This window comes from Spinacia oleracea, chromosome 5, assembly GCF_020520425.1.
Source record: "Spinacia oleracea cultivar Varoflay chromosome 5, BTI_SOV_V1, whole genome shotgun sequence".
Taxonomy (NCBI): Eukaryota; Viridiplantae; Streptophyta; class Magnoliopsida; order Caryophyllales; family Amaranthaceae; genus Spinacia; species Spinacia oleracea.
In genome coordinates this window covers 108,323,097-108,336,429 of record NC_079491.1, presented here as the reverse complement: position 1 = coordinate 108,336,429, position 13,333 = coordinate 108,323,097, and the positions used below count along the sequence as shown (strand labels likewise).

Here is a 13,333-nt window from a genome sequence, read left to right as displayed (position 1 = left end):
AAATCCACTTAGCAAGAAATCATAAAGATCTAGGTTAGATCATGTTGATGATTACTTGAGACCAAATATGATCATCAATGATTGTGTGTTGTAATTTCACAATCTAGGTCCATAAGATATGGCATATCTTAGTTGGAATAATCGAAGTCAATTAGTACTTGATTCGATCAATGATGAATCATAAAGACTTTTCCTATAATTTCTAAAACAAAATGCTCAACTACCACCAAACTAAACTAAATTCGTCAAAGCTATAGAAAAGAAATTTCAGAATATCTTTTCGATAATATATATCTAGAGAGTTGCTAAATTCAGTGGGAGCTTAGTGTTTGTTATTCGACAAACTAAGGCCCAAGTATAGATATATGTTTCATTGTGATTTATTCAAATGAGACACAAGGGCATTGTTTCTACCACGAATTTTTGAGAACATAATGTTTGTTTGCTCGAAATAATGTCCTTTTGGAGATTCGTTTCCAAAATGACAAGTGGGAGAAAATAGACCTCGAAAGTTTTCGAGGCGAACAACAAACATAAACGGACATTCCGGAGGCTTTTCGAAGTGCTTCAGAAAATCCGAACTTATTCTTTAAGGACTTTAGAAGTGGCTTTAAAGAATAGATATCTCTTAGAAGACTTTACAAGTGCTTCAAAGAGAACAGAATATTCAAAGGACTTTCAAGTGGCTATTGATATTCTATTGTTTGATGTTCTATACCCAAGTAGGCATAGAATTCAAGTCACTGAAACTATGAGATTCTTCTATTAGATAGTGAAGAAACATAGAGATCAGGTCAATGAAACTATGAGATTCTTCTATTAAATAGTGAAGAAACCTACAACCCGCAGTCAAACTATTATCATGTAGATTAATGAGTTTGTGACTTGTAAGAAAGCTATGACGAAACCCAGATTCCCTAAAATGGTTAGAGGCCATATATAGACTCAAATGTTTTAAATGGTTAGAGGCCATAAAACATACTCAATGTTTTGATGACAAAATTGAAATTTTGTTGATTTGCAAGAATAGTTTCACACCTATTGGTTGCAAGTTTGTTTTAAGGATAAAAACCATCAAACATGGAATTGTGTTCACACACAAAGCTAGATTAGTTGCTAAAGGTTACAAGCAAATTCATGGCATGGATTGTGTTAAAACCTCATGCAAAATCGTAATGCTTAAGTCTATAATTCAAGCAATGATTGCATATTGGTACATATGGCAATTGGATGACAAAACGTATTCCTCAATCAAATGATGGAATACAATATGTACATGGTATGTCATAGTGTTTGTGGATCCAAATAAATGCTTGAAAAGGAAAGCTAGCTTATAAAATCTAAGTACAGATTTAAGCAAGCAATTGGGAATTGGAACTGTATTTTAGTGAAACTAATAAGTATTTTAGTTTCATAAAATATACATGATTCTTATAGATATATAAGAAGTTTAGTGGGAGTACGTAAAACTTATTTGGTCCTATCACACATATCTCTCTATTGTGAAATAACATTCAAATGCTAATGACTTAGATTTGAAATTATTCATCAATGATGGATCAAGGCGAAACTTAGTACATACTGGGTATTAAGATCTATTTACAAAGATCTTATGATATTGTTTTGGATTAAGTAATGGCATTTACTAAATCAAACACGAAAGACTCCATTGGAGATATTCGACCCATATGAATAAATCTAAGTAAAGGATGTTTTGAACTATGTATAAGCATTTACTAAGTTAAACATCAAAGAGTCTAAATGAGATTCTTAACCTATATTATATGTCAAAGAATTTAGCTGAATTTAGTATCTACTGAAACTAGATAAGCTAAAGTTACATGAATAGAATTCAATTGGGAAATATTCTGCAAAAGAATTTATCATGTATGATATAATATGAGGATCGCCAAAAACGTATCGTATGACTTTAGCCATGACGAACATATACCAATCTCTATTGATCTAAGTGAAGATCAACTAGATTGAGATCAAGAATACTTATGGTACTTGAAAAGGTACATAGGAATAGTTCTTGATTCAAGGAAATAAAGATATGCTAAATATTGATGCTACACGCAGAAACACTGGCAAAGGATCAAGCAAGACCCCTTTGGAGTTAACCATTGGCAAGGACGAGCTATAGAGCATCGTGTTTTGAAATGGCAACATGGGTTGGAGACCATGAGTTGTTGCGTGGGAAATTAAAATAATGATTTCTATGTTCTAAGATATAGTTGAGAGTATTCCACATATCTGTGAACTGCTTGGATAAGTAATTCCAAACAAAGCATCACTAGCAACCTATAAAGTTGAAGTAAAAGTAATTATTGCCTAAGAAGCAATAAAACAGGGTTGTTTAAAGTTCTTCACTGAACTTGGGTAGATCACCTATCTGCTGGCTTGATGATTCTTCATTGAAAAATGCGTAGAACCACTCTTGAAGCAAGAAAAACGTCTGCTAACTTGATGGTTCTTCATTGCAAAATGAGTAAAACCACCATCGAAGTAAGAAAGACTAGATCACATAATAAACAAACTCGAAAAGATCTTATCATCATATCTCGAAGAACATTCGATGAAAAGGATATTAAAGATTGGCAAAGCATGATAACTAAACCTATGCAACAAGTGAGAAGCAACACTCACATTGTAGCACTGGAAATCAAGCATAGCTTTGAATTCCATGAACTGTTTTAGAAGATGGGTTTGAGGCCCATGCTTGTAAAACATTGGGGTTGAACATTTATCATATATGAAATGTATTTTCATATTCCATTTAATCTTGGTTTAGTATTAAATGATGAGTCCCTTCAAATTTGATGATATATTCAAGATAGACTGTCAGGACCAGTCCTGTGACTAAGAAATGTCTATCAAGTGAACTTGAATGTCAAAGGTTGAAAATGGTCCCTGGTCGGAGTTTTCTATAAAATTGGACGCATAGAAAACGTTAGACGATTAGAATGCAAGATGACTAGTAGTTCTGTTTCTTGAACTATGTGGACATGGCAATGTTATAATCATTTGCATAGATACTTACTTTGGGAAGACTAGTATCGGACAAGACCTATGAAACTTTACTGTAAGAGATGAAAATCTGTCATAAGTAAATTTCATTAAATTATTAGACACTAAATCCTCAATACCTGAGTGATTTGAGATTACTTGTTTGAGAACTGGTTGCTTTGACGTTGACCAACCGTCGCACCGTAAAAGGAGGCTATAAAGGCAACGCTCAGGTAATCACCTATCAAACGAAGTCTAATCTCAAGATCGCAAGATTGGGATTGTCCTCCCATAAATCGGGATGAGATGCTTTAAAGTTGTACAAGGCCACTCGGAGAGCTAGAAACTGTGAAATGCATGGCCGTGCTCGGATGAATCATAGGCTATGATTATCTGTTTGTTTGATCAGTTGAACTCTGAAACCGAGGAACACCTCTGGACATAATAAGGATGACAACTCTTACCTTATGTTCAAGAGCAAGCATCGAGCGACAAAGGAATTAGGAAATGCACACTTGTCCCTAAGGACAAGTGGGAGACTGAAGGAAATAATGCCCTTGGTCCAAGTATGCATTCTATGTTAAGTCTAATAAATGCGGTTCAGTATTAATTAACAAGTTAATAATTCAGTGAGATCAAGTGAGCTGAATGCCTAGCTAGAGGCCGCTTCAGTTCAAGTGGAATTAATGATATTAATCCACAGCTTACTCTTGACTGAACCCGTAGGGTCAAATAGTACGTAAACGGATCAAGTATTTAATAGTATTAAATACTCCATCTATGAATATTCGGAACCGACGGATCTTGGTTTCAGTGGGAGCTAAGATCGTCACAGGCAAGGAATGAATACTCCGGAAACGATGATATTGCCGGAAACGGAAATATGGATCGTATCGGAAATATAAATATTATCCAAGTCGTAGATGTTGCCGGAAACGGAAACATGGTACGTGTCGGAAAATATTATCGGAAATGGAAATATTGCCAGAATCGGAAATATTACCGGAATCGGAAAATAATTCCGGAAACGGAAATATTAAATATTTGTTCGAAACGGAAATTAATTCCGGAATCGGAAATATTAAATATTGTTCGTATCGGAAATGAATTCCGGAATCGGAAAATTTAATCGGAAGCGCATCGTACGAATAAGCATCGGACGAGGCCTGCCGGACGAGGCCCAGCACGAAGCCAGGCCATCGCCCAGCAAGCCAAGCGCGCCGCACAAACAGCCACGCCAGGCCCAGCGCAAGGCCAGGCCCAGCAGGCTGCGCGCAGCGCGCACAGCACGCGCAGCGCGCGCGGGCGCTGAGTGGGCTGCTGCTCGCGCGCACGCATGGGGCCCATCGTGGCTGCCGTGCGTGTGTGTGCAAGTGTTTGTGTTCGTGCACGTTTCCTAAAACATGCAGAGTTCGGTTAATGATTAAATTCCTAATTCTATTTGATAAATTAATTAAATTAGAGTTCTTGTAGGATTCTAGGTTTAATTAATTTGTATCTGAATAGGATTTCGATTTCCTTTCCATACCGCTATAAATATGAGGCTAGGGCTCACAATTTATAACACAAGTTTCAAAATATTCAAAGTGAGTTTTTGAGAGAAAATTCAGTCACACATTTGCCTATAAAGTGCCGAAAATAATAGTACCTTAAGGGCGATTCTAGTTGGTCAATCTTAAGGCGGATCCGGACGTGCTGTGGACTATCTACGGAGGGACGACACTTGGAGTCCTAAAGACTTGTTCTTGTTCGGTTCGGGCGCAGCTAGGGAAGGCACGCAACAAAGAGTATGCATCTAATCTATGCTAAATGATTATGTGTAAATAATATGTTTTTCTGGGTTTATGGTTTTTCCGCATGATTTATGAATTGTCATATGTATCATAACCTAACAACATGTCCTTTAGCAACTTTTTCGCGTACGAAGTGAATATCCATCTCGACATGTTTTGTGCGTTGATGTTGAACTGGATTGCCGGAGAGATACACCGCACTTACATTATCGCAATAGACTAATGTAGCCTTACTAATTGGACAAAGAAGTTCCAGTAGTAAGTTTCGAATCCAACAAGATTCAGACACGACATTCGCAACACCTCTGTATTCGGCCTCCGCACTCGACCGAGAAAGTGTAGGTTGTCGTTTGGACGACCAAGAGATTAGATTGTCACCCAGAAATACACAGTATCCAGAAGTTGACCGTCTCGTATCAGGACACCCACCCCAATCAGCATCGGTGTAATAAATGAGAGATGAAACTGAAGAGGGGTACAAATGCAAACCAAGGTCAATGGTACCTTGGATGCACCGTATCATACGCTTGAGAGCATTCATGTGCTCATGCCGTGGATCATGCATGAATAGGCATATTTGTTGAACGGCATAGGAAATGTCTGGTCTCGTGAATGTGAGATACTGGAGTGCACCAGCAAGGCTGCGATAGAGAGACGGATCATCAGTAGGAGAGCCAGTGGAGGCGCTGAGTTTGGCCTTGGTGTCAACTGGTGTAGAAGAAGGTTTGCACGAAGCCATGCCTGCACGTTCAATGATTTCTGTGGCATACTGTTTCTGAGATAGGAAGAGGCCACCCGAGTGACGTGTAACAGCAATGCCCAAGAAATAACTCAAAGGACCCAGATCCTTCATTGCGAACTCAGAAAAGAGTAGAGACATAATGGATTTCCGAAGAGTGTCGGAAGAAGTGGATAAGATGATGTCATCTACATAGAGCAGAACATATGCCATATCGTTCCCCCGACGATAGACAAAAAGAGAATGATCTGATCTGCTGTTGATGAAGCCAATAGAAGAGACATAGTCTGCAAAACGCTGATATCAAGCTCAAGGTGCTTGTTTCAAGCCGTACACCGACTTTTTCAGAAGGCATACATAATCTGGGTGAGCTGGGTCCCGATATCCCGGAACTTGGTGCATGTAGACTGTTTCATCAAGATTGCGATGCAGAAAGGCATTCTTGACATCTAGTTGATGAAGGCACCACCCTTTTGACAAAGCAATACTGAGTACTGTGCGAATAGTAGCGGGTTTGACCACATGACTAAAAGTTTCCGAACAATCAATACCAACTTGTTGTCCCGCACCATCACCCACAAGACGAGCTTTGTGCTTGTCAAAAGATCCATCTTTCTTCTTCTTATGCCTGAAAATCCACATACTACGAATAATGTTAGCTCCAAAGGACGGGGCACCAACTCCCACGTCTTATTTTCAGCAAGGGCGTTATGTTCATCATCCATGGCCATTTTCCAATTATGGTCATTTAATGCCTTAATGGGATTTTTTGGAAGAGGGGACACCCGAGGAGGAGCAATAACACTAAGATTAAAGAGAGTTTTGGGCTTAAAAATCCCGTGCTTACTCCGTGTGGCCATTTGAGGGGAGATGGTGGGCTGTGGATGAGGGGCAGCGGGCTTCTGGGCTGGTGTTTGGGCCGTGGGATGCTGCGGGATGGCGGCCGGGTCGTGGGTACCGCTGGCAGGGAGGGGGGAGGGCTGCTGCAATGGGTCAGTGGGGAAGGAGTGTTGTGGTGTGTCCACTGGGCTTGTAGCATTAGAATGAAAGGAAGGGGGGGAATGGGCCTGTGAGTTTAAGGGAGTTAATGGGCCAACTTGCTGATGGGCTGTTGTGGCAGCATGTGTTGGAGCATGTAGTTGATGAAAAATAAATGGTGATAGTTCATCATTAAGGAAATCATAGGACATGGGAGTAGGCGAGTGTATTTTTTGGAACGGAAAAGTTGTTTCATCAAATGTCACGTGCCTAGAAATGATGATCTTGTTTGAAGAGAGATCTAAACATTTATATCCTCTATGATTTTTCGGAAAACCCAAAAACACACAAGGGATTGACCGAGCTTGAAGCTTATGTATGCTACTTTGAGGGAGGTGAGGAAAGCATAAGCACCCAAAAACCCGTAAATGAGATAAGGAGGGTTCCCGCCCATAAAGACGACTAGTAGGGGAAGAGTAGCGTAGGACTTTGCTTGGTAAAATATTATGCAGATAAGTCGCAAAAGAGAGAGCATGATGCCAAAATGAAGGGGGCATGGAGGAATGAACTAATAAAGTCCGAATTATGTTATTAATGGACCGAATTTTCCTCTCGGCCTTTCCATTTTGTGAGGATGTGTGTGGACAAGAGAAGCGAAAAAGCATGCCATGGGTTTCAAATTGCTTTAAAAAAGGTCCGTTATTGTATTCCCTCCCATTATCACATTGAAAAGTCTTAATTTTCCGCTCAAATTGAGTACGCACATAAGCATGAAATTTTAAGAAATGTGGGAAAACTTGTGATTTCTTGTGAATAGGAATAGTCCACAAAAACCATTATCATTCTTGTGAATAGGAATAGTCCACAAGTAGTGCTAAGTTAGGTAACTATGACTAAGAGATATCAATTACAAAAGATTATGATCAATCACAGGGATTACAATCAATTACCAAAGATTACGATCAATCACAAAGATTGTGTAATCAATCACCTAATTATATACATATTCTAACAGAATCAACTAAATAATCCACTGTATCACTTAAAGTTAGGATAATAGGATGGCCAAGACTTTTCTATCCTCTTATTCGATGGAGGGGTCGAGGGGAAATGATATACTAAACATATGATTGAACAATTATCGTCCTTTAAAGATGTGATAGAACCATACTTTTTCCATTTTTTTTAATTGCATCATCTGGGATTTCACGTTTGTCAACGCACTAATTTAACCACTAATATCTCTCATTATACATTTTAAAGAATTATAAAAAATTGATAATTTGAAAGTATATTTCGAGACGAATTTAACAAGATCCCACATGAAAATATTTTTCCTTACATATAAATCACAAAAAATAACTATATAAGAATATGTGAATAATGTTAAAACCAATATGGTGCAATTATTAAAAAATGGAGGAAGTATGAAGTAGTACACTATAACAGATTAACCGTGAACAGATACTAGCCAATACTAACTACACCGTATTCTTCCCCTCAATAGGACTACTCTTAAATGTGCTATAGAAGATCATGCTCACGAATGAGAGGTATCTGATCAGCAATCTTACTATACAGATGTGATTGTGTTTTGTACCTATACAGAAAACAGCAGAAACTGCATACTTTTGGGGACAGAAAACAGCTGATTCTGCCAATATATATTAATCAACACACAACATCAGTAAGTTCATTAGCCCTAGCCTTCTGTTTTCATGCACTTGCCGTTGTCAGTTATCTCAGCGTCCATCTCTAAGTCAATCTTCTCCATTGTCTCTTTCAGTTGTGTGAGTTTATTCTCTAGTGCCTTCATCCTCTCCCCAACTATAGCTCGCTTAATCATACTTTCTTTCAGCATGTTTGATTCATCAGCTGCGTCAGATTCCACAACATGGCCTAGTAGTTTGTTAATACGAGCACATAAAAACTCCACTTTCATGCCTAGAACTTCAAACCCCCTCAATGTTTTCTCCCAAATCTGGAGATCTTCATGAGAGATAGAACCCGCCTTGTAGGATCTGATGCCATCAGAAATGTTGATGGTCTCTGAAATAATCCCAACCACCAAGTGACAGTTAAATCCCTTCAAAATATGCTCATGCAGAAAAGATTTTTGGCTGCAGCAGAGCTCATAGTACTTCTGTCTTGTACTGTCAGAGAACTTGGAGTCTATTATACGGCCATCCACAACGATGTTAAAGTTCTTGAAGCTGTTCACTCCTTCGAAGTTGATGGAAGAATGTGCAAAGCAGATTCCATCAAGTACTTCAGATCCCAAATCAAGATCACTGCTGCTTTGAGACAGGTGATCCACCGAAGTGTAGTTGTCTTCTATTTGTAGGACTCTTTGGGTAAGGTCATCTGAAACTAGGTGGTTGTGAGAATATTCACATGGATATTAATGTAAATAATTCATCTACTCGTACCATTTTTATTTAAAGAGGCAAACACAATAGCAAGCTATTTACCTGATTTCTGTTCACATACCCCTAATTCCAAGTTTAGGAGCCCTAAAGCTCCATCAACTTCACCAAAATTTTGATCTCTTATAATGTAAATCTGAAAATAAAACATTGCAATGCATGTTATGATATGTACTGTAGCAAAACGATGGAAAAAGGAAGGAATCCAGAGTATGCATAGTAGTCAGTACACCAGGAACATAGAAATGCCTTAGTGATTGTTTGGTTACGAAGAAATTATACACGGAATTACACGGGAAGTAAGAACCGGACTGTTATTTGGTAGACAAAAACACATCGAGGAAGCAGCTTACCTGATTACCACTAAACCACTCTCTTGTTTTTGTTTAATACATTTTAATAGTTGCCTATCTGCACTCGTGTCACAACTCATAACCATCTTACCCATAAGAAAAAGAAAATTTAGCAGCCAAGACTCAAGTAATTTGCTGAGTTTATTTGCACATCATCCTCACAAACTTCAGGATTTTTGTTGCCTCGTTAGTGTAAATTAGGAAGTTCAGACACAAAATTTTTGTGAGGGTGACATGCTTATCTAGGAGGTAAACCTGGATTTTCCGATCAAGAGTCAAGTATTCTATTCTAATGGGTAACATAAAGTTGAAGAACCTTGCCTTAAATTTCATAGGGGCAATCAGATGGAAGATCAACACATCACCCTCAAGCAAGGTATGATAAATGGAAAACCCCCTCCATCCGCCACTTAGACCTGTTTTTCTAGCTAAATAAACTGTGTTGAATTCCTTTCCAGCTTCATCCACCAATACAATTGTACAGTCACAATTTGGTAGATGCTCGTCACAGAACTTCCTCGGCAGACCCTATCCATCACAAAACCAAGTAACATCAGGTGCATACATACAAATACTGAACGGTAACTTATGCTACGTATATATCAGTGAGCTTTTGATTCTGTCAAGTTATCAACAATGTATCACAAGTTTTGGTGGCTTACCAACCAAAATCCCCCAGTAACATGTGATTTCAACATTGATTTGACAAAGCTAGGATTTTCAGCAGCCAGATTTGCTTGAATCTCTTCTGCTCTCTTCATGGAAGAGGACTTGTCACCCATTGATGAAGGCTCAGTTAAGTCCATTCTTTGATTGTCCACATGAAGCATCATTAGTTTGTGTAAGTATCTAAACATGACAGGCCGTTTAACAAAACTCCAAAAATAGTTGACAAACTTACATTTTTCGCCTTGTTGGATTATCAATACCCTTGACATTTTTACTGTTGGATGAATCATTCATTTTGATCCTCTCCTGCTTAGTTCTTCAGTAAAATCCATATTGCGCAGATTCAACATAAGAAACATTAAATTTTATACAATCCAGCAGAGTCACCACTCACCACATTATGTACGGGTCCAAATTTATAAAAGTTGGTTTTACATGGAGAGCTTTACCTTCCTTTCTTTCGTGGTGGAATCGTAACCATGTGTTCTTCATCCTCTGAGGACTCATCATCACTTATTACCCTCGCTCGCTTGTGGCTATTTGCAATTTTAAATCAAACAAAATATCACACATAAAAACAAACATGGCCAATATCAGAACAAGCATAACAACCATGCCCAATCTATCACACATTCACAACCATTAGTAAAGTTATCAATGCAACTGCCACTAAGTAAACATCAGCTAACCTTTCAGATGTAATTCTATTTTTCGAAGACTTGGGTATTAAAACCTCTTCTGATAGTGTATCATCACTAGTGTCCATAAACGGCTTGGCGCTTCAACAATCACATTCATATACATGAATCAATTAGTATTTTTCTTTAAAAAATTTAAATGCAATTTGATAAAATTCAGTACAGCATGAAATTAATTTAGGATTTTTTTTAATACCTTTCACATTGTAAGGGATGAGATTCAGCATTAGAAATTACCCGTATTGGATTCACTTCTGATAGTACCTGTTACAAACACAAAATAATTTATCAATTTTTATTCTGGAAAAAAAGGGAAAAAAAGGGTAATAATAAACATGTAAGAGAAATACAATATAATTAATATGCGAGATTCAAGGGTAATGATCAATTAATCTTTATTAGTGACTGTAATTTTCAACATTATGCTTTATTTTCCAGAATAATACTCAAAAAAAATTCTAATAAAAAAAAAGCCCCACATTCTCCACTCTCCCTCGTTGCAGAAGATGATGGCATGGTAGTGGGAACTGTGAAGTTTATGGTTCTTCCCCACTAACGTTAATAAAAATGAAAGATCCCAAAATTCATTTCTGGAAAAATAATACAGTATAAGAAATCAACCTCCCCAAAAATATAAAGCCATAGAATTTCAAACATTGGTGAAAATGCAACTGATTCAAGGGTCATTAATCAATTCAAATCAGTTTCAATCGGTACAGGCATAATTCAAGTGTAAAAAAAAAAAGTAATTAGACAGTGAAATGATGGTATGCAAATAACTTACAGGGACAATGTCATGATGATGTGCTTGAAGCATAGCAAGCCTTCTCGTCACTAACTCCATCTTCAACTCCGCCTTCGATATTGCAGAATTTTTCTACCAAAAAAAAAACAGTTTCATTTTATTCATCCAAGGGAAATACAGTAAAAACCCAGAAATGAAGAGAGAGAAGAAAAACCATGTTTTGTTCTTTGCTATTCTAATTTTTGCCGGTACGATAAAAGGATTGAGGGCTGGAGGGGAAATTGTGAAGGAGAAACTCTATTTATGTAAATAGACCGTTCGGATGTGAATTCAAGCTACTGTGACTATGTGATGGGATGTTTCTGAATTTTAGCTTGCATTTGGAAAAGACGGGGTTTTGTAACTTGTTTTAAAACACAAATTCTTATTTACAAAGGTTGGACAATAAATATTGTATACTAGAATAAAAGTTAACTCAAAATGCTTAAAAGTCAAGCTTATATATGTAAAAGTTATCTATTTTTTAGTGAATTTTTTTTCATTTTAATAAAACTTATTTCTTCAAAATCACTAATAATGTATAAAATTAATCATATAACCCTTTAAAATGTTTATCTATCAACTTTTTTTTACTAATATAAAAGTTAATCAAAATTAGGTTAAAGTTACAAGAAAATGAGTAAAAGTTATATTGGTGTACAATAAATTTATTGTACACCTTGTGCGCGCAAGACCTTTTGCTTTTAAAAAACCCACTAGCTTGTTTGGTTGACATGATAATTTAACTAAAGCGTTAAAATCCGCCTTATATTACTCAAACAGGATCCGTTTATTTATCCATTTACTCTTTTTTTATTTACCCTCTCATTTCAAATTTATCATCCTCGTTTACCCTCTTACCTTCCCATCCAAAATCTGACCACCATCGGCCACAACCGCCGGCCACCAACGCCACCACCAAATCGCCGGCGAAAAAATATGTAACAATGTTTACATGATCGAGTCTACCGGTGAAACGTCGAATTACTAATTTAATTTTTAGTCTACAAACTTATGCAGTTTAAGCTCACACCATGGTAGAGAAGCATATTAAGCTCCCACCATGGCGTAGACTTATGCATTTTAAACTCACACCATGGCGGTGCTGGCCGGTGTTGCTGGTAGTTGGTGGTCAGATTTGTGGTGGGGAGGTAAGAGGGTAAATGAGGATGATAAATGTTGAAATAGAGGGGTAAATAACGGAGGGTATATGGGTAAATAAATGGGGCGGTTTTTAGTAATATGGGGCGGTAAATAGTAAGCCCATAATTTAATTCAATACAAACTTTTATAAAACACAGTGTGACAGGAAAGGCCGCCTTCTAGGTAGAGGTGTCAAATCAGGTTATCGGATGGATTGTGGGTTGACCCATAACAGTTCGGGTCTATTAAGATCAGGCCAAGTTCGGGTTATAAGTTTTCGGTGTCAAATCGGGTTTGGGTCAGGTCTATTCAGTTGGGTCAACTTCGGGTCAATTGTTGTCGGCTCCAAGTCACTTTCGGGTCGGGTCAAGTCTGGTTCGGGTCAAAAACGGAAAGGGTGATCCCGTGTCGGGTTCTAAATGGGTTTGGTCGGGTCAAACTCGGGTTGGGTAACTATGGGTCCGGTATACTTTGACTAGGGTCATAATCGGTTCGGGACAATTCAGTTCGGATTTATTCAATACTAGTTTGATTTTGATTCGGGTCATTTCAGTTAGCTATCGGGTTGGTTCGATTTCAGTCTAGATCTTTTCAAGTCACTATCGATAAATATTTTCATTCTATTTCTAATTAGTAAGCTATTAATCTACGTCTTTGCGAGTATTTTTAATTTACCAAATTACAACATTGTTATATCAATTAGAGTGTGTTGTAAGTTATAAGATGATTAATAATTATATA

The 13,333-nt window shown here is 37.6% G+C and overlaps 2 protein-coding genes across 3 annotated transcripts; both read right to left on the bottom strand.

The window, feature by feature from the left end:
* Nucleotides 1–4,890: 4,890 nt before the first annotated feature.
* LOC130461773 (uncharacterized mitochondrial protein AtMg00810-like) lies at nt 4,891–5,754 on the bottom strand. The gene has a single exon (XM_056829977.1). It carries the CDS (start codon nt 5,752–5,754, stop codon nt 4,891–4,893), a length of 864 nt encoding a protein of 287 aa, XP_056685955.1.
* A 2,146-nt stretch (nt 5,755–7,900) lies between these two features.
* Nucleotides 7,901–11,783, bottom strand: LOC110786957 (B3 domain-containing protein Os01g0234100). 2 transcript variants are annotated; one of them, XM_021991541.2, is made up of 10 exons: nt 11,625–11,783; nt 11,450–11,542; nt 10,862–10,929; nt 10,657–10,746; nt 10,417–10,503; nt 10,200–10,283; nt 9,961–10,105; nt 9,620–9,826; nt 8,991–9,081; nt 7,901–8,889 (listed from the first exon to the last, which is right to left on the bottom strand). In XM_021991541.2, the coding sequence occupies exons 1-10, from the start codon at nt 11,625–11,627 to the stop codon at nt 8,222–8,224; spliced, it is 1,536 nt and encodes a 511-aa protein (XP_021847233.1). In that variant the 5' UTR covers nt 11,628–11,783; the 3' UTR covers nt 7,901–8,221. The 2 variants fall into 2 exon arrangements, with proteins under 2 accessions (XP_021847233.1, XP_021847234.1); XM_021991542.2 differs by having other exon boundaries at nt 7,901–8,883.
* Between the last annotated feature and the right edge of the window lie 1,550 nt (nt 11,784–13,333).

Excerpts from the sequence above, each read along its gene's own strand:
- LOC130461773 (XM_056829977.1), bottom strand. The coding sequence starts at position 5,754 with ATGGCATATGTTCTGCTCTATGTAGATGACATCATCTTATCCACTTCT.
- LOC110786957 (XM_021991541.2), bottom strand. Across the intron at positions 10,747-10,861 it reads CATCCCTTACAATGTGAAAG|CGCCAAGCCGTTTATGGACA; the intron begins GTATTAAAAAAA and ends TGATTGTTGAAG. Across the intron at positions 9,082-9,619 it reads TTGCCCCTATGAAATTTAAG|ATTTACATTATAAGAGATCA; the intron begins GCAAGGTTCTTC and ends TTTTATTTTCAG.